Below are 22,826 nucleotides of genomic sequence, written 5' to 3' on the forward strand. Positions count from 1 at the left end.
AAAGCCTAAAATGTTTTGGAAGAATGTTCTCTGGTCAGATGAGACAAAAGTAGAGCTTTTTGGGAAAAGCCATCAACATAGAGTTTACAGGAAAAAAAAGAGGCATTCAAAGAAAAGAACACGGTCCCTACAGTCAAACATGGCGGAGGTTCCCTGACGTTTTGGGTTGCTTTGCTGCCTCTGGCACTGGACTGCTTGACCGTGTGCATGGCATTATGAAGCCTGAAGACTACCAACAAATTTTGCAGCATAATGTAGGGCCCAGTGTGAGAAAGCTGGGTCTCCCTCAGAGGTCATGGGTCTTCCAGCAGGACAATGACCCAAAACACACTTCAAAAAGCACTAGAAAATGGTTTGAGAAAAAGCAATGAGTCCAGACCTGAATCCCACAGAACACCTGTGGAGAGATGGCAGTTTGGAGAAGGCACCCTTCAAATCTCAGGGACCTGGAGCAGTTTGCCAAATAAGAATGGTCTAAAATTCCAGCAGAGCATTGTAAGAAACTCATTGATGGTTACTGGAAGCGGTTGTTCGCAGTTATTTTGGCTAAACGTTGTGTACCAAGTATTAGGCTAAGGGTGCCAATACTTTTGTCTGGCCCATTTTTGGAGTTTTGTGTGAAATGATCAATAATTTGATTTTTGTTTCATTCTCTTTTCTGTTTTTTCATTGCAAGTAAAAAAAATGAAGTTAATAATACCAAAGAATTTGTGATTGAAATCATTTCCAAGAAGAAACTATCTGACAGAATTGCAGGGGTGCCAATACTTTTGGTCAGCACTGTATATATAGTATATATATATATATACTGTGTGTATGTATATATATATATATATATATATATATATATATATATATATATATATACGGTATAAAACATAATATATATATATATATATATATATATATATATACACACTACAGTTCAAAAGTTTAGGGTCACTTTGATATTTCCTTATTTTTGAAAGGAAAGCACATTTTTTTTCAATGATAGGACTACACTGAAGAGATGCAATTACAGTTTTTGGTACTGGTAGAATGCAAGAATAAACAGAAACAAGTCCATTATTCTCAGTGACTGTGATTAACGTGAACCGTGCAATAATTAGACTGGTAGTAAACACTGTACTATTGTATTATTAACGTCTGCATCCACATCTGACTTCTAAATGCTCAATGCAGATAAATGCTGCTGAAAAGAACAAATTATTGACCTCTAGTGCCCCTAGAGGTTGTCCAAGGGAACTGTATTTGGGACCTCGGTGAAATAACATCAGCATTTCCTGCAGCATAGCTTCATGTTTCAGACACTAGACCACATGTTGAAGGTCAAGCAATGTCTGAGCGCAGAGTTCACTGTAGGGAGAACGATTCGGGGGAGTATAGGAAGCACAGTTAAAATTGTTGTGGCTTTTACATCTGCGCTCTGTGGGAGATCTTGATTTTATAACCAAAGGAAGGATGCTGTGATAACAAAAAGGCAGACTGAACGCTTCAAATAAATTAAACATGATGCTACATTTATAGATGAATATTTTATTGTAGGCAGTTGCCCCGAACAAAGTGGTAAGTCGTATGTCGTTGTAGATTGTTATTGCATTTTCATCTTTTTTTTTTAGAAAATGCACCACATTTCTTAAATGTGACTTTCAATTGGAATGTTTCCTTCCCTACTTTATTCATGTTCTGATTCAGTCGATCTACAATAAGGCCATCCTTGACCCCTTCTCTTCTGCTTTTGCACTGAATTGAACGATTTGCTTGAAAGCTATGGGAGAGATGTATCAAGGCTAAGAGATCACTTTGTGCAAACCCATTCCTCGGCCCATTTCAGTCCTCTCTGGCCACGGACAGCAGCTCCGCGAATTTCCTGAGCTTCTGGGTCATCATCTGTGCCACATATATGATGCATCACCAGCTTTAATCTGAGCCTGTTATCTAAAAGGAAAAGGAAATTCGAGAAGCTCCTGTTTATGGCCAAAAGAGTATTGACCTGGACCATGGTCTGGGGTTGTACAACGTGATCCACAAATCTCAACTCAAGACCTTTATACCAGTCTTTTTAGTGTCAATAGATTACAAATTTTGATGTAGTTTGGTTTTTCAAAAAAAAGTGTAACTTTTTGTTATTTGATGCCACTGTTACCACTTTGTTGTTAATAAAGGCAACGCAGCCGCAAACAAAACTGCCTTCAAAGGTTCCCCTCATGATAAATTCCCCCTTTCTCTCATCCAGCCAATCTCTGTGCATTCTCTAAGGCCGGTTTCACACATCCGGCTTTTTGCCGGTTTGCCGGATCCGGCACTCTCCCATACAGTGACTACAGTACAGTGACAGCGCAACAAGCGCCGGTCACGTGCTGTCATGTGACCGGCGCATGTGACCCAGAAGTTACAGCGCTGTCACTGTACTGTATTGTCTGTACGGGAGAGCGCCGGATCCGGCAAACCGGCGAAAAGCCGGATGTGTGAAACCGGCCTAAGGCTACTTTCACACATCAGTTTTTTTCCATCAGGCACAATCCGGAAAAAAACGGATAAAACAGATCCGGCGCTGGATCCGTTTTATCCCCATTGATTTGTATTAGCGCCGGATTGTACCTGATGGCCTTGCGTTTCATCCGGCTTTTGCCGGATCCGTCGTAATTGGTTAATGTGGCGTCCAGATGGAACATCTCTTGTAACGTTTTTTGTCTCTGACAAAAAAAAGCATCGCGCCGGATCCGGCGTGATTTGCAATAGAAGACTATGGACCCCGGATCTGGCGTAATGCAGCAAAAAAACAGATGCGGCCGCCGGATCCGTTTTTGTAATCTGAGCATGCTCCATTTTATTGAAAAAAAAAGCGGATCCAGCAAAAAACAGACGAAACAGATGCAAGAACGGATGCACCGGATACGTTTTTTTACGGATCAGGTATACCAGATCTGTCAAAAAAAAGGATCAGGCGCATCTGTTTTTGCATATTCTGCAATGGATTGTGCCTGATGCCAAAAAACTGATGTGTGAAATTAGCCTAATTGACCCCCTGCAATCCAATTTCTTGAGATTATTCAGTTTACTAGAAGGTGGCCCGATTCTACGCATCGGGTATTCTAGAATTTACGTATTGTGTAGTTCATGTATGATTTTTGTTATATATATATATATATATATATATATATATATATATATAGATGTTGTTGTGTGTAGTTACCAAGTGTTTGTGTAGGGGCTGTACATGTTCTGGGTGTTGTCTGGGTGTGACGGGGGGTGAGAGCGGTGTTGTATGTGTGTTGCGTGTGTTGCGTTGTTTGTGGAGCGCTGTGTGTCTGTAGCGTTGTGTGTGTGTTGCGCGGTTTGTGTGTGTGTGGTGTGTTTTGGGGGGAGGTATGTTTTGTGCAATGTGTGTGTTGTGCGGTATGTGCGTATATTTGTGTGTGCCGCGGTGTTTGTGTGTTGGGTGCTGTGTGTGCGCAGCGTTGTCTGTGTGTGTGGGTGTCTGTGTAGGGCAGTTGTTTGTGGTTCCCAGTGTGTGTGTGTGATGTGTGGTGTGTTGTGCAGTGCGCGCGCGCGTGTGTGTGTGTGTGTTTTGGGGGGAGGTGCGCACTCCCAAACGTGCTCCATCCCCCATGCAGCGCACTCCCCATTGTGCTCCATCCTCCATGCAGCGCACTCCCCATCGTGCTCCATCCCCTATGCTGCGCACCCCCATCGTGCTCCATCTCCCATGCTGCGCACTTCCAAACGTGCTCCATCCGCCATGCTGCACCAGCATCAGCCTCTCTGCCCCCACCATCAGCTTCTCTGCCCCCAGCATCAGCCTCTCTCCTCCCAGCATCAGCCTCTCTCCTCCCAGCATCAGCCTCTCTCCTCCCAGCATCAGCCTCTCTCATCCTAGCATCAGCCTCTCTCCTCCCAGCATCAGCCTCTCCTCTCTGTCCCCAGCATCAGCCTCTCTCCTCCCAGCCTTCCCCAGCATCAGCCTCTCTCCTCCCAGCCTCCCTCCTCCCACCCTCCCCCAGCATCAGCCTCCCTCTCCCAGCCTCCCCCAGCATCAGCCTCCCCCAGCATCAGCTTCTCTTCTCTCAGCCTACCTCTCCCAGCCTCCCTCCTCCCAGCCTCCCTCAGCATCAGCCTCCCTCTCCCAGCCTCCCCAAGCATCAGCCTCCACCAGCATCAGACTCTCTCCTTCCAGCCTCCCCCAGCATCAGCCTCCGCCAGCATCAGCCTCTTTCCTTCCAGCCTCCTCCAGCATCAGCCTCCCTCTCCCAGCCTTCCCCAGGATCAGCCTCTCTCCTCCCAGCCTCCGTCCTCCCAGCCTTCCCCAGCATCAGCTTTCCCCTCCCAGCCTCCCTCAGCATCAGCCTTCCCCAGCATCAGCCTCTCTCCTCCCAGCCTCAGCCTCTCTCCTTCCAGCCTCCCCCAGCATCAGCCTCTCTCCTTCCAGCTTCCCTCAGCATCAGCCTCCCCTTCCCAGCCTTCCCGAGGATCAGCCTCTCTCCTCCCAGCCTCCTTCCTCCCAGCCTCCCCCTCCCAGCCTCCCTCAGCATCAGCCTTCCGCTCCCAGTCTCCCCCAGTATCAGCCTCCCCAAGCATCAGCCTCCACCAGCATCAGCCTCTCTCCTTCCAGCCTCCCCCAGCATCAGCCTCCCCTTCCCAACCTTCCCCAGGTTCAGCCTCTCTCCTCCCAGCCTCCTTCCTCCCAGCCTCCTTCCTCCCAGCCTCCCCCTCCCAGCCTCCCTCAGCATCAGCCTTCCGCTCCCAGTCTCCCCCAGCATCAGCCTCCCCAAGCATCAGCCTCCACCAGCATCAGCCTCTTTCCTTCCAGCCTCCCCCAGCATCAGCCTGTCTCCTTCCAGCCTCCATCAGCATCAGCCTCCCGTTCCCAGCCTTCCCCAGGATCAGCCTCTCTCCTCCCAGCCTCCTTCCTCCCAGCCTCCCTCAGCATCAGCCTTCCCCTCCCAGTCTCCCCCAGCATCAGCCTCCCCAAGCATCAGCCTCCACCAGCATTAGCCTCTCTCCTTCCAGCCTCCCCCAGCATCAGCCTCCCCAAGCATCAGCCTCCACCAGCATCAGCCTCCCTCGTCCCAGCCTCCCCCAGCATCAGCCTCCCGCTCCCAGCCTCCCCCAGCATCAGCCTCTCTCCTCCCAGCCTTCCCCATGATCAGCCTCTCTGCTCCCAGCCTCCTCCAGCACGCCATGCTCCTCTGCCGACACTCACACACCCGATCGCATCCACTCACACACACCCGATCGCATCCACTCACACACACCCGATCGCATCCACTCACACACACCCGATCGCATCCACTCACACACACCCGATCGCATCCACTCACACACACCCGATCGCATCCACTCACACACACCCGATCGCATCCACTCACACACACAGACACTGACGATATCGCACATACGCGCTGATACTCACAACATCCGGAAATATCACATGCCTCTGGCCATGTGATCCTCCGTCAGGTCCTGGAAGATCACAACAGCACAGTATCGAGGCTGAGAAGCAAGCGATATCGCCGGATGCTGTGAGTGTGTGGATGCGATGTGTGTGTGAGGTGTGTGTGAGGTGTGTGTGAGGTGTTTGTGAGAGTGAGTGCGATCTGATGTGTGTGTGTATGCGTGTGTGTGTGCTGTTATGTTTGTGCGTGTGGAAGTCCCGCCGCTGCAGGACCTTGATTTACTGGTAACTATGCAAGCATGGTTACCAGCGCAACATGTCCCCCGCTCGCACGGGAGCCAACACCAGCATACGGCGGCGGCGTACGCTGATGTGGGCTCCCGTTGGTGAGGGGGGAAAGGGGGGGGGAGTACAGTACTCACCTGGGATTTGTGGCTCCGTGACCGTGTCAGTTCGGGCAATGCGGGGTGGGGGGGGCGAGAGCTAACGTCTATTGCGTGAGGGGGGCGGGGCGTGGCGTGGGCGAGTTGCCAATGCCTGCAGGGTGCCGGGGCGAGAGGCCAATCTGTGGGGGGGGCAGAGCCTGGGCGAGCGGCTGGCCAATCCGTGTGGGGGCGCAGCCGGGGCGAGAGGCCAATCCGTGTGGGGGGGCGGGGCCATGGCGAACCCAGCGGCCAATCAGCTTTGTGTCACCGTAAGGACATGTCACGGTGACACAATTTTGGAGCATGACAGACAGACAGACAGAATAAGGCAATTATATATATAGATAGTTCAATGATGAAGGTTTCTATGGATATCTTATATTCCTCAGAGTCTACTCTTCAGAATATTGTTGATGCATCTACCCAGTGGTTTGATCCACTCATCTAAGTGACAAGCATTTCTTCTTCTACGACTCACACTCATTACAGAGGCAGCTCTCCATTTTACAAAGCTCTTCCTACACTCCTTATGAATGGGCACTTTATTTGTAATCTTGGGGCAGCAAACTAATTTGCGAGTATGCCCACCCCCCTACTTTAAACTACCGCAGACTCTAAGGTAGCACAAAGCTTCAACCTGCTCTCATGCCCCTTGTGACTAACCTCAGTAGTGGGAAAACAGTCCTGAGACACCCTGAGGTATTCCTGAGTGAGTGCGAGGAAGAGCTTCACTCTAATGTATGGATAGAAAACACTGGGACCACTTCATTCTGCTTTACCCATTCCTCTGACAGGTGGCACATAACCTATGTAACTCATTGGAATTATGACCTTGGTCCTCAGCTGAATGATTAGGTGTGGGCACAATTTGGTCTTCTACTTGTATAGGTTTTTATAACACTTGAAATGCTTGAAGCCAATTATAATGTTCCCATTTGGTGGCATTTAATGCCATCTAGCGTGGCACGTACAATTTCCTTCACTTGCTTTAGAGGTTGCCAGTCCTTGGGGACATGTTCCACCTTTGATGGCTCTGCCCCAAAGGTTGTAGGCTCTGAATCAAAATGTATTTGTTTGTTTTACAGGTTACAATGCAATTTTTTATCCGGTTTAGGACATTTGTAGGCCAACACAGATTGATACCAGAGCCTGTGTGTGATGTTACTTCAAAAAGTATCTTTCACAAGTTATTACATATTCAAGCTGGTCTACCCATCCATTAAACTCATATTTGTCAAATGTTTCCTCTACAAGCTCTTTAACTTTGATTATGTGGTGCTATTTATGTTTGATGAAAGCTTTAAATTTACTGTATTCTTATTATTTGTTTTTGGAGACGGCATGTATACAAATAAAAGGCTATAAGAAATATTTCAGTAGGCCCCGGCTGCAGCAACAATCCTTTAGCACCCACTGGGAAGCAATGGGATGAAGTATCTAACCACTTAGATGCCCCAGCTCTAACAATTGAATAATACAGTCACCAACCAAAATAACATGTCAGGAAGGGGTTAATATAGGTTTATTTTTAGAGCAAAAGGTCCTATGGACAAATAGGATTGCATTCTGGTTGCACATAGCTATGACTATGGAGCGCTTATTGCATACATGAATTCAATACATAAAGAATACACAATATGCTCCTAAGCTCCCCCTAGTGGTGCCTTTTGGCTGCCAGAAAATCATCTTTTGTACACTTACCTTTATAGGGGTTTTCATGCCTCAGAAAGACAGAACTCCGACACCTACAAAGATATAAGTATTACCAATTATCCATAATTTTCTGGAAAGCTAACATTCACTTCTAGTAATAGTAGATAATACTACTTTGTCCCTGTACTATGCTTTATACTGCAGCTCTGCTTATGCAAATAAGTCCTCAACAATGACTCTATTTAAGTGAATTGAGTGTTTATTTATACAGAATAATTATAAACTCTAATGAGAAAGATGATTGACATGAAGCTACCTCCCATGTACTATGCCATTTCTCCATTCCTGAAAGCGTGCAACGTAGAACCATGATCTAAGGGACATGTACAGTATATCCTGTGGCTAAGCAGAAAAAAAGTCTGGAAGAGAGTCCCTTTAATTTTTATTGGTTCATGTTTTTTTAAATAAATACATATGCATATATATATATATACATATATATATATATATATATATATATACATATAAAAATATATATATATATATATATACACATATAAATATATATATAAATATATATATATTATATATATATACACACACATATATATATATATATATATATATATATATATATATATATATATATATATATATATAAAACTTTATATATTTGAATTTATAAGGCTGTACAGGAACAGCTCCTGATCTGGATGCTATCTTATATAATCCGTCATTCTTTCCTTTCAGGGCCCATGGACCAGATGCTGTTCTAATGGCAGAAGGAAACCGTCCTGCAGAGCTCACACAGTCCCAGATGCTTCATATAGCGCAGCAGATTGCAGCAGGTATGGTGTACCTGGCCTCTCAGCACTTTGTCCACCGAGACCTGGCCACAAGGAACTGTCTGGTGGGAGAAAACCTCTTAGTGAAGATTGGAGACTTTGGAATGTCTAGAGATGTCTATAGCACTGATTACTACAGGGTAAGATAATTGTCGCAGTCATTTCAATAATAATGGGATTAAGTAACATCTTTCATGTCCACATTAATTACTTCATAGGGATGATACTAATGAGATACATGCATGAGAAGGGCCATGGATGAGATCAGAACAAACTTTGAGAACTGGCAACATTTGAACGACCGTATTGCATCATATTCGACAGTCTCACAAAGCAGTAAAACAAAACAACAGGCGTAACGCTAAAATGACATTTTTACAAAGCAATAAATCTAATTTCCAGATACTATATTGATTTAGCTTACAGCCATTAAAGGAATTGTCTGAGATTTGGAAAAGTCGGCTGCTTACTTCAAGAAACAGCATCATGATTATCCTTGGTTATGTCTGATATTCCCACTCCGCTCAATTGAAGTGAACAGGGTTGAGCGGTAATACCCAGCCCATCAGTGGGCAAATGTGGTACTTTTCTTAGAAGAAAGCAGCCATGTTTATCTTATTCTGTATAACTACTTTAAAACATCCCATTGACAGGTTTTGGCTTTATGCACATGATGGTATAATAGATCTGTATAGGCATTACACAGCCTATAGACTTATACTTAAAAGGGTTTTCTAATGAGCAAAGAACATTTTATTCAATGGATCTTGGAATAATAATAAGGCTGCTTTCACACTATGTTTTTTTAACATGCGTCATGAACGTTTTTTAGCTGTAAATGTGGATCCTATTTTTACAAAGAAAAACGCATGTGTTATTTTGCAGGATCCTGTCACTTGAAGTTTATGGGCGGGCATTGGAGTCATGTGATCGGGAGTCAGGGGAACTGAACGTGATAGACTGGGAGCCGGCATCTGACAGCTGCGGACGCTGGTAACCAAGGTAAACATCGGGGTAACTAAGCGAAGTGCTTTTCTTGGATACCCGATATTTACCTTGGTTATGAGCGTCCGTAGCTGCTAGAAGCCGGGCTGCCTGCTCCCTGCACACGTAACCAAGTTAAACATCGGGTAACTAAGTGAAGCGCTTTGCTTGGTTACCCGATATTTACCTTGGTTACGAGCATCCGCCGCTCTCAAGCGGGCGAGAGAGAGAGGAGAGAGAGGGAGGGGGAGAGAGGAGAGAGAGGGGGGAGAGAGTGGGAAAGAAGGAGGGGAAGAGAGGGAGGGGGAGAGAGGGAGGGGGAGAGAGGGAGGGGGAGAGAGGGACTGATCACGCCAGGCTGGTTTCTGGGTATGCTCAGTAGAGCAAGCAGGATCCTGTCTATCAGCATGCCAGTGTTCACATGTGTTTGCATGCAGGATCCAGTGAAAAACAGTATTTGGACGCAGCACAAAAACACTACAAGTAGCGTTTTTGAAAAAAAGTTAAAAAACTGCAAGTCGCTGGATCCTCACTATAACGCACGCAAACGCATGGGAACGCATGTTGACGCAAGTCCATTGCAAATGCATTGAAATGAAAACGCATTTGCACTGGATCCATTTTTGCGTTAAAAAAAGTTCATGACGCATGTTAAAAAACGTAGTGTGAAAGCAGCCTAAGTTCCTCAATTGTATGTGTTAAAAAATATTCCTGTGCTGAGATAATCTTATAAATGTGTCCCTGCTATGTACTGTGTAATGGCCGTGTCTGACCATACAGGTTCATTGTCTGATCCTACCATATCTCCTGGGGTGGGGAGGAAGCAAAAGAGAGTATACAACCAGGAAATCATGATATCGCCAATTCTGGTTTCTGTAAGGTAAAACAGACAGGAAAATGTTTTACCTCACAGAAAGGACAACTTGAGATCACAGCTAATTCTACCTCTATAATATTTTATACATCCTCCCCTGCCCAGGAGATTTGGATCAGCCATGTTCCTGTAGGGTCAGACACGGCCATTACACAGTACATAGCAGGGGCATATGTATAAGATAATCTCAGCACAGGATCATATTTTTTTAACAGACTCAATTGTGTAATTTATTATTATTTATTATTCCAAGATCTATTGATTTTAAATATACCTTGTTCATAGGGAAGACCCCTTTAAGCACCTGTGATTATTCAAAAATGAATAAATAAAACAATTATGCCATGTTTGATTATATTCAGCATTATGACAGTGTTCACCCCTAAGAGCATTGTTTTTATGGTAAACTATGACATCCCACAGAGACACTATTAGGGCTCATGTGCACGTAACTGCTGAATATTCTGCAGCGATTTGACAGCACATGTGCGCTTCAAATCGCTGCAGAAACACTGCATAATGAATGCAGTATTTTTGTAAAATTATTTTTTTTTTATAAAAAAAGCCGATTTCATGCGCTATGGCTGCTGCCCCCACCATAGACAGAGCGGGAGCTGCATCCATAGCGCACGGAATAATTGACATGCTCATTTTATGAACGCACGGATTTGGGTCAAAAATTTAGCACCCAAATCGCTGCGTTCATAAAAGCATCGTGCGCACGTCTCATGCACAATCTTCATAGATTGTGCTGGGGACGCATGACGCATGCATTTATGCTGCAGTGCTATACCCAGCATAAATGCATGTAATTATGCAACGTACGCATGAGCCCTAAGACTAATGCTCAATTATACAGCTTAAAGTAGTCCTCTACTGCCAGTTGGTCAATCTGTTATGCTAGTGTGCCGCCCTGGCAAAACCAGGGTGTCACAAAGTTCTGCATCCATGTTTTTGGTGCAGATCTCACACTCCCTTGGGAAGTTTCCCACACACAGAAACACACCATCCAATCAGGTCCCACTCACCCCCTCCCCAGGAAAAGGGAGGGGCGGGAGGAGCTTAGAAAGAGCAGAGCAGAGATTAGTTTTCAGTCAGTCTGCAGTAGTGATGGGAAATCTAGTTCATTTTGGTGATTAGTTCACCATGAACTAGTTCACTGAAAAGATTAGTTCAAAAGATTAGCTCATTTAGTTCATCTAGTTCAGTATTTCTCTCCACTCTATCCTGAGGAGCTGATAGGAAATGCATCATGTAACCTGTGAACTAAATGAACTATATGAGCTGCTGAACTAAATGTTCTACTGAGAATGAATCAGGACAGTCTAGTTCAATCTGATGCATCTCACTGAGCCCAGCAGCGCCCCATGTGGTAGTGTAGAGCACTGACCCATAATGAATGTGTATGAGGGAGCTGAGAAGCAGTTCAGCATTCACCATTTTGAGAACAGAACAGGAGACAGTGGTAAAGTTTTTAGCAAGACTGATCTAGGCTACAGGAGGCTGATCCTCTACAGGAGGCTGATCCTATCACACAGACAGGTGAGGGGCATAAACCACACACAGAAAAACTCTCTCTCTCATACACACATATGAGCTGTGTCTGTCTACTGTGCAATTTCAGTTTTTATTAATATTATTATTACTATTATATTTGTATTTGATGTGTGCTAGTGTTTTACTACCTTCAAGTGTGAGAGCAGGAGCCTCCTGGAGCTGTATGAGGATCACTGTCTGTCTCCTCCCACTCTAGTTCATAATGAACTAATCTCTGTCAGGATGGTGAACTAGATGAACTAGTTCACTCTGAAGATTAGTTCATTTTGAACTACTCACTCACGAACTACCCATCACTAGTCTGCAGGAGAGAGTTCTGGAAGCAGCTCCGTTGGGAGCAGAGGAGAAGTGGTAGTAGGGGCCTCAGGAGCAGGCCAGCCACTTATGGGGACCCGGAGTTGGCTGGAGGAGGGTAGTGGCCTCCCCCCGGACCCGGAGTGGACTGGAGGAGGGTAGTGTCCCCCCCCCGGTAGTGGTCCGGACCAGTGTGCAGAGCAGACACAGACCTTGGGCAGGAAAAGAGCACCTGAATCACACACACGGGTGTGGGACCCGTCCTCACAGCAACCGACCGCGGGCACCCGTTACCAGCAACTTGGTTAAATTCTGGACTCTTGTCAATTATTGCTTACTTATACTGTGAGTACTCCTGCACCACCCGGTCCAAGCCGTGGACTGCACCCGTTATTCCCCAAACCACCACTCCCAATTGGGCCCCAGGACTACAACTCCCCTACCCGTGGAGGGGATCCCACCTTGCTGCCCCACACCATCAGTCCCGGGCACGGTCCCCAGAGGCAGCGGCGGTGCCACCACCTTAGCACCGCAACCCACGGGTAGCGTCACGGACAATTTCCCCTGCTTAATTCCCCTTTATTGTGGAGCCGGGGATCACAGACCGGGTCGCGCCACCGTGATACTTACTGAAGTAACCCTTGGCCCGGATCAGAGTACCCCTATCCCCTGGGCGACACACTAGCAATACAGGAGATGTGTTACATTTACTTCCGGATAGCAGAATTATGAAGACTTTCCTATGATTATCTTCTTGAGAATTGTCTATTACAAGAATAGACCAGGGAAAAGGAAAAAGAGAACTGCATAGGTGAGAATACGGCTGGTTGACTTAATGGGGTTGTTTAGACATCTTCTTTTCAGTGGCCCCAGGGTGCTGCATAAAGTAAAAACCCTGTGTTCCAACAGTCTCATGAAAGAACACCGAGGAGCAAAGGCACAAACTAGGGTCTTATCTGGTAAAAACGTAATAAAAGAGAAAGAGATATGCTCACCTTTTCAAGTTGTGACACACAACAAGGCATACGCTTAATAATGGAGCAGCTACTGCAGAAACACGAGTGCACAGGACAGTGCAGACAATGCAGAAAAATGACAGAAGACGAGTTCACTCCACACTGCTGCTGAAGACTTTCCAAGGAAAGATCGAGGACACACCAATGCATTTCAAAGCCATTACATCAACATTTAAAGGGAATCTGTCCCCAGGTTTTTCCTACCTCATTTGAGAGCAGCATAATATAGAGACAGAGACCCTGATTCCAGAGCTGTGTTACTTACTGAGCTGTTTGCTATCATTTTGATAAAATCAGTGTTTGCTCTGATGCAGATCTAGAAGTTATACAGAGCTCATAAATATGCTGTACTAACTGGCAGCAGGCCAAGTTGTCCTGTAATGATAATATCAGCTGATTAAACAGTGGTTTTATCAAAACTACACTAAGCAGCCCAGTAAGTGACACACCGCTGGAATCAGGAACTCTGCCCCTACATTATGCCTTTCTTAGATTAGGTGGCAAACACCTTATGACAGATTCATTTTAAAGAGACTCTGTTAGCAGGTTTCTTCCGTAATCTGAAGCCAACAGACTGTTAAGGTGGCTTTACACGCTACAAGATCGCTAAAGCGATCTCGTTGGGGATCAAGGTATTTGTTATGCACATCCGGCCGCTTTAGCGATGTCGTTGCGTGTGACACCTATTAGCGATTTTGAATCGTTGCAAAAACGTTCAAAATCGCTAATCGGTGAAATACCCCCCTCTTCCCAAATATCGTTGCTGCTGCAGTAACGATGTTGTTCCTCGTTCCTGCGGCAGCACACATCGCTACGTGTAACACCGCAGGAACGACGAACATCTCCTTACTTGCGTCCAACGGCAATGAGGAAGGAAGGAGGTGGGCGGCATGTTCATCCCGCTCATCTCCGCCCCTCCGCTTTGATTGGGTGGCCGCTTAGTGACGTCGCTGAGACACTGGACGAACCGCCCACTTAGAAAGGAGGTGGTTCGCTGGTCACAGCGACGTCGCAGAGCAGATATGTGCGTGTGACGCTGCCGTAGCGATAATGTTCGCTACGGCAGCGATCACCACATATCGGCCGTACAATGGGGGCGGGTGCTATCGCGCTTAACATCGCTAGCATCGGCTAGCGATGTCGCAGTGTGTAATGCGGCCTTAAGAGTTATAACAAAAAATTCAGCCCTCCATCTCTTATCACGAAGTCTATTTTTGTTTACCTGCCATGTGAGTTTAAGCTTCTTATCTTTACCATTAGTGGGTCTCAGCAGTGCTGAGCTGTAGTTTGTCTCTGCCCCCCTCTGTGATTAGCAACTTCTGTCTATAGAAAGTCTGGTGTGGGTAGGACAGCTGTATGGGCTTTGCTACATGCAAAATATAAAATCTAAAGGCTGCTTTACACGGTACGACCGATTGTGCGATTTCACAATCGATCGTACCCGCCCCCATCCTTTTTGCGTCACGGGCAAATCACTGCCCGTGGCGCACAAAGTCGGTAACCCCCATCACACATACTTACCTCTCGTGCGACCACGCTGTGGGCGGCGAACGTCCACTTCCTGGAGTGGGAGGGACGTTCGGCGTTACAGCGACGTCACACGGCTGCCGGCCAATAGAAGCGGAGGGGTGGAGATGAGCAGGATGTAAACATCCCGCCCACCTCCTTCCTTCCACATAGAGCCGGCGACGGCCGCGGGAGGCAGGTGAGCTGCTCATCGTTCCCGTGGTGTCACATGGAGCGGCGTGTGCTACCACGGAAACGATGATCAACTAAATTAAACGATATTATGGAACCTAGCGAGCAGTACCCGACTCACGATTTGTGAGCGATACTGCGTCGCTAGGAGGTGTCACACAGGCCGGCATCGCCAGCGATGCCGGATGTGCGTCACAAAAACCGTGACCCCGACGATCTATCGCACGATAGATTGTCTGGTGTAAAGCAGCCTTTAGACTGTATCAAAACAGCTGCACCCAGTTATCTAAGTGATATATCGTTGGAATCAGGGCCTCTTTGCCTAAATCATGCTGCTTTCAGATGAGGTAGCAAAGCAGATTCCCTTTATGAAGATTTACAAGAACAAATACAGTTTCCTATGTTAATAATTGCAATGTAATCGTAAAAATTAGATGCAATATGCATAATCCATATGGGATCCGATGTTTTTTCACACCCAAATATTTGAATAGGCGATTCTCATCTGAAATGTGAAAGACATGTTGCAGTTTTTCCACACTGACACTAGATTCGCGTGAAAAAACTGTCATCTGAATAGCTATATTGAGTAGCATTGGTGCATGTGCTATCCAAATATAAGACGGGCAGCGCACATCTGTATAATATGCTCATCTGATGAAGCCCTTACATGTAGGGATTAATCACTCCTCAGCATTTCTTCTCAGAGTTCACGTTCAGGTTTCCTAGGTTACAAATCCATAGAACAAATGAAGAAGGGACATGCTGGCAACATTTATTGGAGTGCAGAAATCAGGACTTTCATTTTCCCATCTGCTATCTTAAAATGAAACATATTATCTACACACGTCCAAGCCCTCTGTGCCACCATGTTGTTTTGACCGCCTACAGAGCTGGTAGCAGGAAGAGGTCCCCGGAATTCGGCCTGGGTACAGCAGAACTGATCACCGCCGCTGATGTCGGCAAGTGGCCCCCCTGGCGGTCCAGGGCCCCGGCACTTACCCGGGTGCGCTGGCTGCTGACGCTGGCCCTGACCACCTTTGACAATTTATGCATCATCGGCGTCACCAAATTTACAGTGTCCCAGGCGAAATCAACATACTAGTGTTAATAGGATGCCTGTGCACATAATCCTTGCTGTAGAATGGCTTATTATTTATTTCATATAGTTTTAATTAATTTATTTTATTGTATGTTAAAATAATAAATATATATATATATATATATATATATATACACACACACAAATATATATATATATATATATATACTGTATATATATATATATATATATATATATATATATATATATATATATATATATATCATCAGGATTGCAGGTAGAAAGGAACAGGCCTTTGTGTTCCATCCAGAGAATGTACACACCGAGAAATTCAGCTGAATTCCTTGCCTCTTACGTATTAACCCATGAATTGAGCACATATTTGAGGATCATGTCTGTTGTACTACGGAGCGGTTGCCTAGTAGCCAATTAATTCAGATCTCAAGCACTTCATCTGCGAATAACACAAGTGATACTATTCAGAGGTTGCTAGGAAACCTTCCTCTGCAGTACGAGAGGAAAGAGTTAATGCAAGTGAGCTACAATTATGGCGTATGCATTTTATTTCATTTCACTGTTTATTTCAATTATTCTATATTCACAGATGTTTCCTTCAAGGCATGTTGTTATGATTTGCTATAAGGATACTCTGGGGGGTAACTTGAAGTTCCAGGGTATGAAAAATCTAGCACAGACCCTAGTTACCAAGTGCCATTTTAGGCCATGAGCGCACACTGCGCTTTTGATGCATTTTTTGATTGCAGATTTCTCATAAATCTGCAGGCCTATTCTTATACCAGCAAAGTCAATGGGAATTCTGAAGTTCTGTGCTGATGTTGCTAATTTTTTCCTTACAGATTTGGTGCTGCAGCGCCCCACGGGGCAGGTGATTAACCTAGTCGTCGCTGGGCCGTTTCGGGTTGGGTCAGGCGATGTCACGGATGGCCTTGCCTGGTTCCGTTGTTCCGAGGCTTGCAGTAAACGAAGGAGAAGCGGGGTGATGAGGAACATTTGTCGTGACACCACCTGTGGTATGCGGCCAAGGATTAGCCGGCACTGCAGGGTTCCTTGCTGGGGCTGGTGGTGGTGCAGCTCGGGTATAATCACTCCCCACAGGCGGAGTGGGCCTCAGGAGGATGGTGGGGGTTGTAGTAGTGCAATGGTGTGCAGGGCTGGGACGCCGACAGTAACTGAACGACACAAGTTGGTAGTTTCCTCTTTACCTTTACTGGACAGGTGTTATGGTCCAGGTTTACAGTGGTCCGGTCAGCCCAGAAGCAGCGTGGATCTCTCATTGCCTGGCGGGTTGGAGGCCTTCCTTAACACTAGATGTCTCCGAAATTTCGAGCTCCCCACTGAAGTCCCGAAAGAGGGTCAAATGAATCTTAGTCTAAACTGAATAGAACTAACTAGAAACTAAATGGCTAAACTCAATGGAAAATAACAACCTCCTGTGGTGCGACAGTAATGGCCTTAATTACAGAACAAAAGACGGTGATTATAGGATGTTAGCTAAAATCTTTCAGGTCATTCGACCCCTCTCTGGGTTCCAAAGGTAGAAATGTTAAATGACCCCTTTCTGGGACTTCTAGTGTTAATGCGCTCTTGGTGGGAGCCTCTGTAGCCTGGAGCAGCACAGAGTCCCCTCCTCTCTCTTTACTTGAAGATGACTGTCCCCTGTAACGGGCAATGTGAACCAGTTATGGGACCCGCTTGTATTACCGCAATCCCGGGTTCTATATTGCTGTGGCGTCTTGGAACTAAAGTGGGCCATGAATGTAGAATCTCTTGCCCTCCGTGTTTTGCTACTGGGCCATTAGCACTCAGTAAGCTAGGACTCCGGTGTCCTGTCCTAGCGCTAGGTCCTGGAAAGCTCACACAGAAGCTCTTTCTCCTTGCCAACACTGTTCTGCCTGACTTTCTTCCTGTTCACTCTAATCCTTCGCTCAGGTCAGCATGTACAGAGAGACTCCCTTCAAAACAGGTTATGAGCTCCCCCTGATGGCCTGGAGTAGGAGATGTTGCATGTGATGTTGCTGTCAAGGAGAGGTCCCCACACTGCCTCCAAGCATAGCAATGATCCCAGTGAGGAGAACAGTGCCACTGTGTCTCCAATGGGGTGCCACAGTGCAGAATATAATCTGCAGCATCTCAATTTTTGGTGTTTTTGCCTGCATTTTTCAGCTCTTCCATCCATTGAGTTCATTATGAAAAATGCATGGAAAAATCACATGCAAAAAAACATCTCCAAAAACACACCAAAAACTCGGCACAAATGCACCACGTTTTTGGTGTGTTTGTCTGCCAGAAGATGCAGATTTGGTGCAGAAAATTTCTGCACCAAATACTTAGCATTCACACATAACCTTATAGTGGTAGTTTCTTATGGAGCAGAGAGGCCTTAAAGGGGTGGTTCACTCATATTTTTTATTGTCTAGATCGATATTATATTGAGAAACAATGTTTCTCTCAAATACCTTGTGTTGTCAATAGTGCCTGTGAGAGGCGCTATTGCAGACCGCTGCTCCCCGTCCAGTGACGTACCCGTCCAATGCTGCCTCGTCACATCCGTGCAGCCGGCTACATTCTGAGCCCATCTGCTCCCTGCTCCTCCTCCCTCCTCCCTCACAGCACGTCTCTTGCTTGCAGCGTTCTGTGAGGAGGGAGGAGGGAGGGGGGAGCAGGAGACGCGCCGTGCTGTGCTAGGAGGGAGGAGGGAGGAGGGAGGGGGGAGCAAATGGGCTGTGACAGCAGTGAAACACCGCTCACAGCTCAAAGTCTGGAAGACTGTAGCCGGCTGCACGGATGTGACGAGGCAGCATTGGACGGAGACGTCACTGGACGGGGAGCAGCGGTCTGCAATAGCGCCTCTCACAGGCACTATTGACAACATAAGGTATTTGAGAGAAACATTGTTTCTCAATATAATATCGATCTAGACAATAAAAAATATGGGTGAACCACCCCTTTAAGGTTACCTGCTACTTCTGCACTTCCTATAGCCACACTGCTGGAAATATTAATTATACTCATGTACTAAGTCACATTATATGAACAGCATTGGGACACCTACACATTACACCTATAGGAGCTTTTATGCTATTACATTGTAAATCCACCAGGCAAAACCAGGTAGTCACAGATGACTGTACCCCCACCAAGGGTACACGAATTGCCTCCTCCTTGGGAATTAACACCACATCCCACACACAGGAACACCAGCCACAAAGCCTAGTCGCCCCCCCTATGACAGCCAGGACACACCAGTGGACGGGACCAGGCGGATGGGAACGCCCACCTAGGGGTCTTGAGGTGACAAGGGGTGGGAACCAGTGAGTTCAGGTTATGTTCAGTTGGAGTTTTGAGTTTGAGTTTGGAGGTTAGAGTTTGAGAGGAGAACGTCAGATGGAGTCAAACAGTGAGGAGTCTGACAGTGGAGCTGAAGTGCAGTGTGGTCAGGGCTGGAGCCCTTGTACCACGGGAGAACCGACTAGGTGGCAGATGGCAATGTAGGGCCACAGGCGACGGAGATCCGGTCGCGGGAGACCTGAAGTGGATCGGGGCAGGGTTTGTAGCCCACCGGTACCGACAACAGGAATCCGGTCCGGAGGCTGTGCACAGGCGGGGTACCTGGACCCTAGGACGAGGCAAGCTTCAGGCCCCTTTTTAATTGACCAGCGGGACAAGGTACCAGGCCTTGTTTCTGAAGAGAGAAGCCCAGAGAGAGAAAATCAGTAGCCCAACGCGGGGAATAGGGTGTCCGCCAAGAACCCATTAAAATCTCACGGGTCAGAGTTTGCGGGCAACGGCTCCCTTTGCGTACAAAGCTGCTGGGGAGTGGATTTCTCCCATTCCAAGTGGGTTTAATCAACACACAGCAAGACACAAGTGATGGAGGAAGGGTCCCTATCTTGCTAACCCGTGTGTGGGACCAGCACACATCTCCAACGGCAACCGGCATCCGGCCTTGGTTTACAGTACAGACTCTGTGTGGATTATTCCTAATGGTGAGTACACCGGTGTCACCCGGTCCAACCTGCCGACGGCATCCCAGCACTGCTCCCTACCTACACCTTGGCCCCGGGACTACACCTCCCCTACCCATGGAGGGGATACCACCTTGCTGCCCTACACCATCGGTCCCGGACACTGGCCCCAAGAGGCAGCAGTGGTGCCACCATCCCAGCACCGCAACCCATGGGTGGCGTCATAGACAAAAGACTAACTCCCCTGTAAATACCCCCTCTTCACTGTTGTGAGGATGGGCGGTTGCACGAGCCCCGGGTCCGGTCACCACTCGAGCCCCAGACACGATCCCGGATCCGAGCGCCCTCGAGCAGCCCCTTTGCCGCAGTGGAGGCGGCACCCGTCCGAGACATTAATATGGAGTTATGCCACAACAAACATCGTTTTCCACTAAAACGACTTCCACTCTTCTGGGAAGGCTTTCTACAAGATTTTAGACTGTGTCAGTGGGAATGTTTTTCCCATTCATCCAGAAGAGCATTTGTGAGGTCAGACACTGGTGTTGGATGAGAGGGCCTGGCTAACAATATCCATTATAGATCATCCCAAAAGGTGTTTATAGGGTTCATGTCAGGGCTCTCTGCAGCCCAGTCAAACTCACCCAACAATACCTTTATAGATCTTTTTGCACCACAATCATGTTCTAGCATGAATATGTTCTGGGGCTTTGTGGACTGGGGCACATTCATGCTGGAACAGAAAAGGGACTTCCCAAAACTCTTTTCACAAAACTGAAAGCAGATAATGGCCCAAAATGTCTTGGTATGCTGAAACATTAAGATTCCCTTCACTGAACGACGGGACCTAGGCCTACCCGTGCAAAACAACCCCAAGGCACAATCCTTCCTCCACCAAACGTTACAGCTAATACAATGCAATCAGGCAGATAACGTTCTCATGGCATACACCAATCCCAGATTCATTCATCAGATTACCAGAGAATTAAGATTTGTCATTCTACAGAACGCATCTTCAATGCTCCAGAAAGGCAGTGTGCTTTATACCACTCCATCAGAAAGTTTGCATTGAGCTTGTTGGTACAAGCATGGAAAGTCATGTAATGAAGCCCCTGGCACAAAGCTTTATCTTAATATTAATGGCCTGTGCAGTTTTTGAGTCAGAACAGCATTTGTGACTTATGTACTATGCACCTCAGCACTTGGTGACCCTGCTCTGTAACTTTACGTGGTCTGCCTCTTCGTGGCTGAGTTGTTGTGGTTTCTAAACACTATGGGGTACTTTGCACACTACGACATCGCAAGCCGATTGTAGCAATGCCGAGCGCGATAGTCCCCGCCCCCGTCGCACATGCAATATCTTGTGATATCTGCCGTAGCGAACATTATCGCTACGGCAGCTTCACATGCACTTACCTGCCCTGCGACATCGCTCTGGCCGGCGAAATGCCTCCTTCCTAAGGGGGCGGGTCGTGCGGCACCACGGCGACGTCACACGGCAGGCGGTCAATAGAAGCGGAGGGGTGGAGATGAGCGGGACGTAAACATCCCACCCACCTCCTTCCTTCCTAATTGCAGCCGGGACGCAGGTAAGAAGATGTTCCTCGCTCCTGCGGCTTCATACACAGCGATGTGTGCTGCCGCAGGAACGAGGAACAACATTGTACCTGTCGCTGCAGTGACATTATGGAAATGCCCGACACTACACCGATCATACAATTTCGATGCTTTTGCGCTCGTTAATCGTAGTAAAAAGGATTCACATACTCCGATGTCGACAACGACACCGGATGTGTGTCACTTTCGATTTGACCCCACCGACATCGCAGCTGCGATGTCGTAGTGTGCAAAGTACCTCTATCACTCTTCAATAATAGAACTCACAGATGATTGTGGAATATTTAGGAGAGAAGAAATTTCACAAATTTACAAACTTTCTGGGAAAAAGCATGTGAATTAGGAAAAAAGGATTATGTTTTCCTGTAAGGACACAAGGATATCATTACATTGAGCCTAAAGGCCAACAATATATGTAATTTAGACCAGTACCATTTAAGTCATAGAAGTCACTATAGACCCGTCAAAAACATGTTATTACAGAGTAACCATTGTTTTAATTTTTATTTCATCATAAATCAATAGTATACATGAAATAAAGAAACATTGTACTGTAATATATCTTATCTGAGATCTTTGCTTCTTTCTCTTCCTTTATGGATCTATCACTCCTAATTCATGGGTAAAATTGGTAACACCTTTTCCAGTGAAAACAGACTTTTCCATGACTCCAGAAAGTCTGACTGAGGAGTCGCGTAGCTAGGGAAGGGGGAAGGCAGAGGGGGCGGTGGCCCCGGGCCCCGTGCTCAGAGGGGGCCCACTAGGAGCTTACGACCTGTCAGTGCTGCAGGGGCAGAGCAAAAATCTCTTGTCCAGATGACGAAAATAAACAGGACCTGCGATGATGCCGCGCCCATGTGACCGAGTGGGAGGAGCCACAGTTGCTGGTCAGAAACCAAACATCGAGAGATACTGATTCTCCTGAAGGAGATGGGAGGTGTGAGCAGTAGTGATGGGCAGTCCGGCTCTTTTTGGTGAGCCGGTTCCTATGGCTCCGTTCACCAAAAAGAGCCGGCTCTTTCAGCTCGTTCTCGGCTCCTTATTAAATATGTGTTCACCCCAGGTGAACACATATTTAAGATTATAGTAACGCCAAAAAAGCCCCGCCCACCCACGGCTAAGCCCCGCCCACTTACAAGCGGCCAATTAGATTGCTGAGTAGGCGGAGTTTAGCCGTGGGTGTGTGGGGTTTTGACTGCGAAAAGAGCCGTTTAGTGATTTCAGTGGCTCACACTAGTGATTCGGCTCCTGTCGTTCACAGCAGGGAGCTGGATCTTTGTGTCGGATCGTTCGCGACCGACACATCACTAGTGAGCAGTAATGAGGTAGGAGGGATTGTAGGGTGAGTGGCAAATGAAGGCTGCAGACTGTGACAGAATAGTATGAAGGGGTGCAGGGTGTTTGAGTGAGGGGTGAGTTGGG

General features: G+C 46.8%; 1 protein-coding gene across 1 annotated transcript in view; it reads left to right on the plus strand.

The window, feature by feature from the left end:
* The window catches only part of NTRK2 (neurotrophic receptor tyrosine kinase 2), a 426,971-nt gene that overhangs the window by 362,131 nt on the left and 42,014 nt on the right, over window positions 1–22,826 (plus strand). The window contains 1 exon segment of the mRNA XM_075318432.1: window positions 8,224–8,458. Within this exon segment, the coding sequence (XP_075174547.1) occupies window positions 8,224–8,458 (235 nt within the window).

The sequence above is a fragment of the Anomaloglossus baeobatrachus genome, chromosome 1, assembly GCF_048569485.1.
Source record: "Anomaloglossus baeobatrachus isolate aAnoBae1 chromosome 1, aAnoBae1.hap1, whole genome shotgun sequence".
Lineage (NCBI taxonomy): Eukaryota > Metazoa > Chordata > Amphibia > Anura > Aromobatidae > Anomaloglossus > Anomaloglossus baeobatrachus.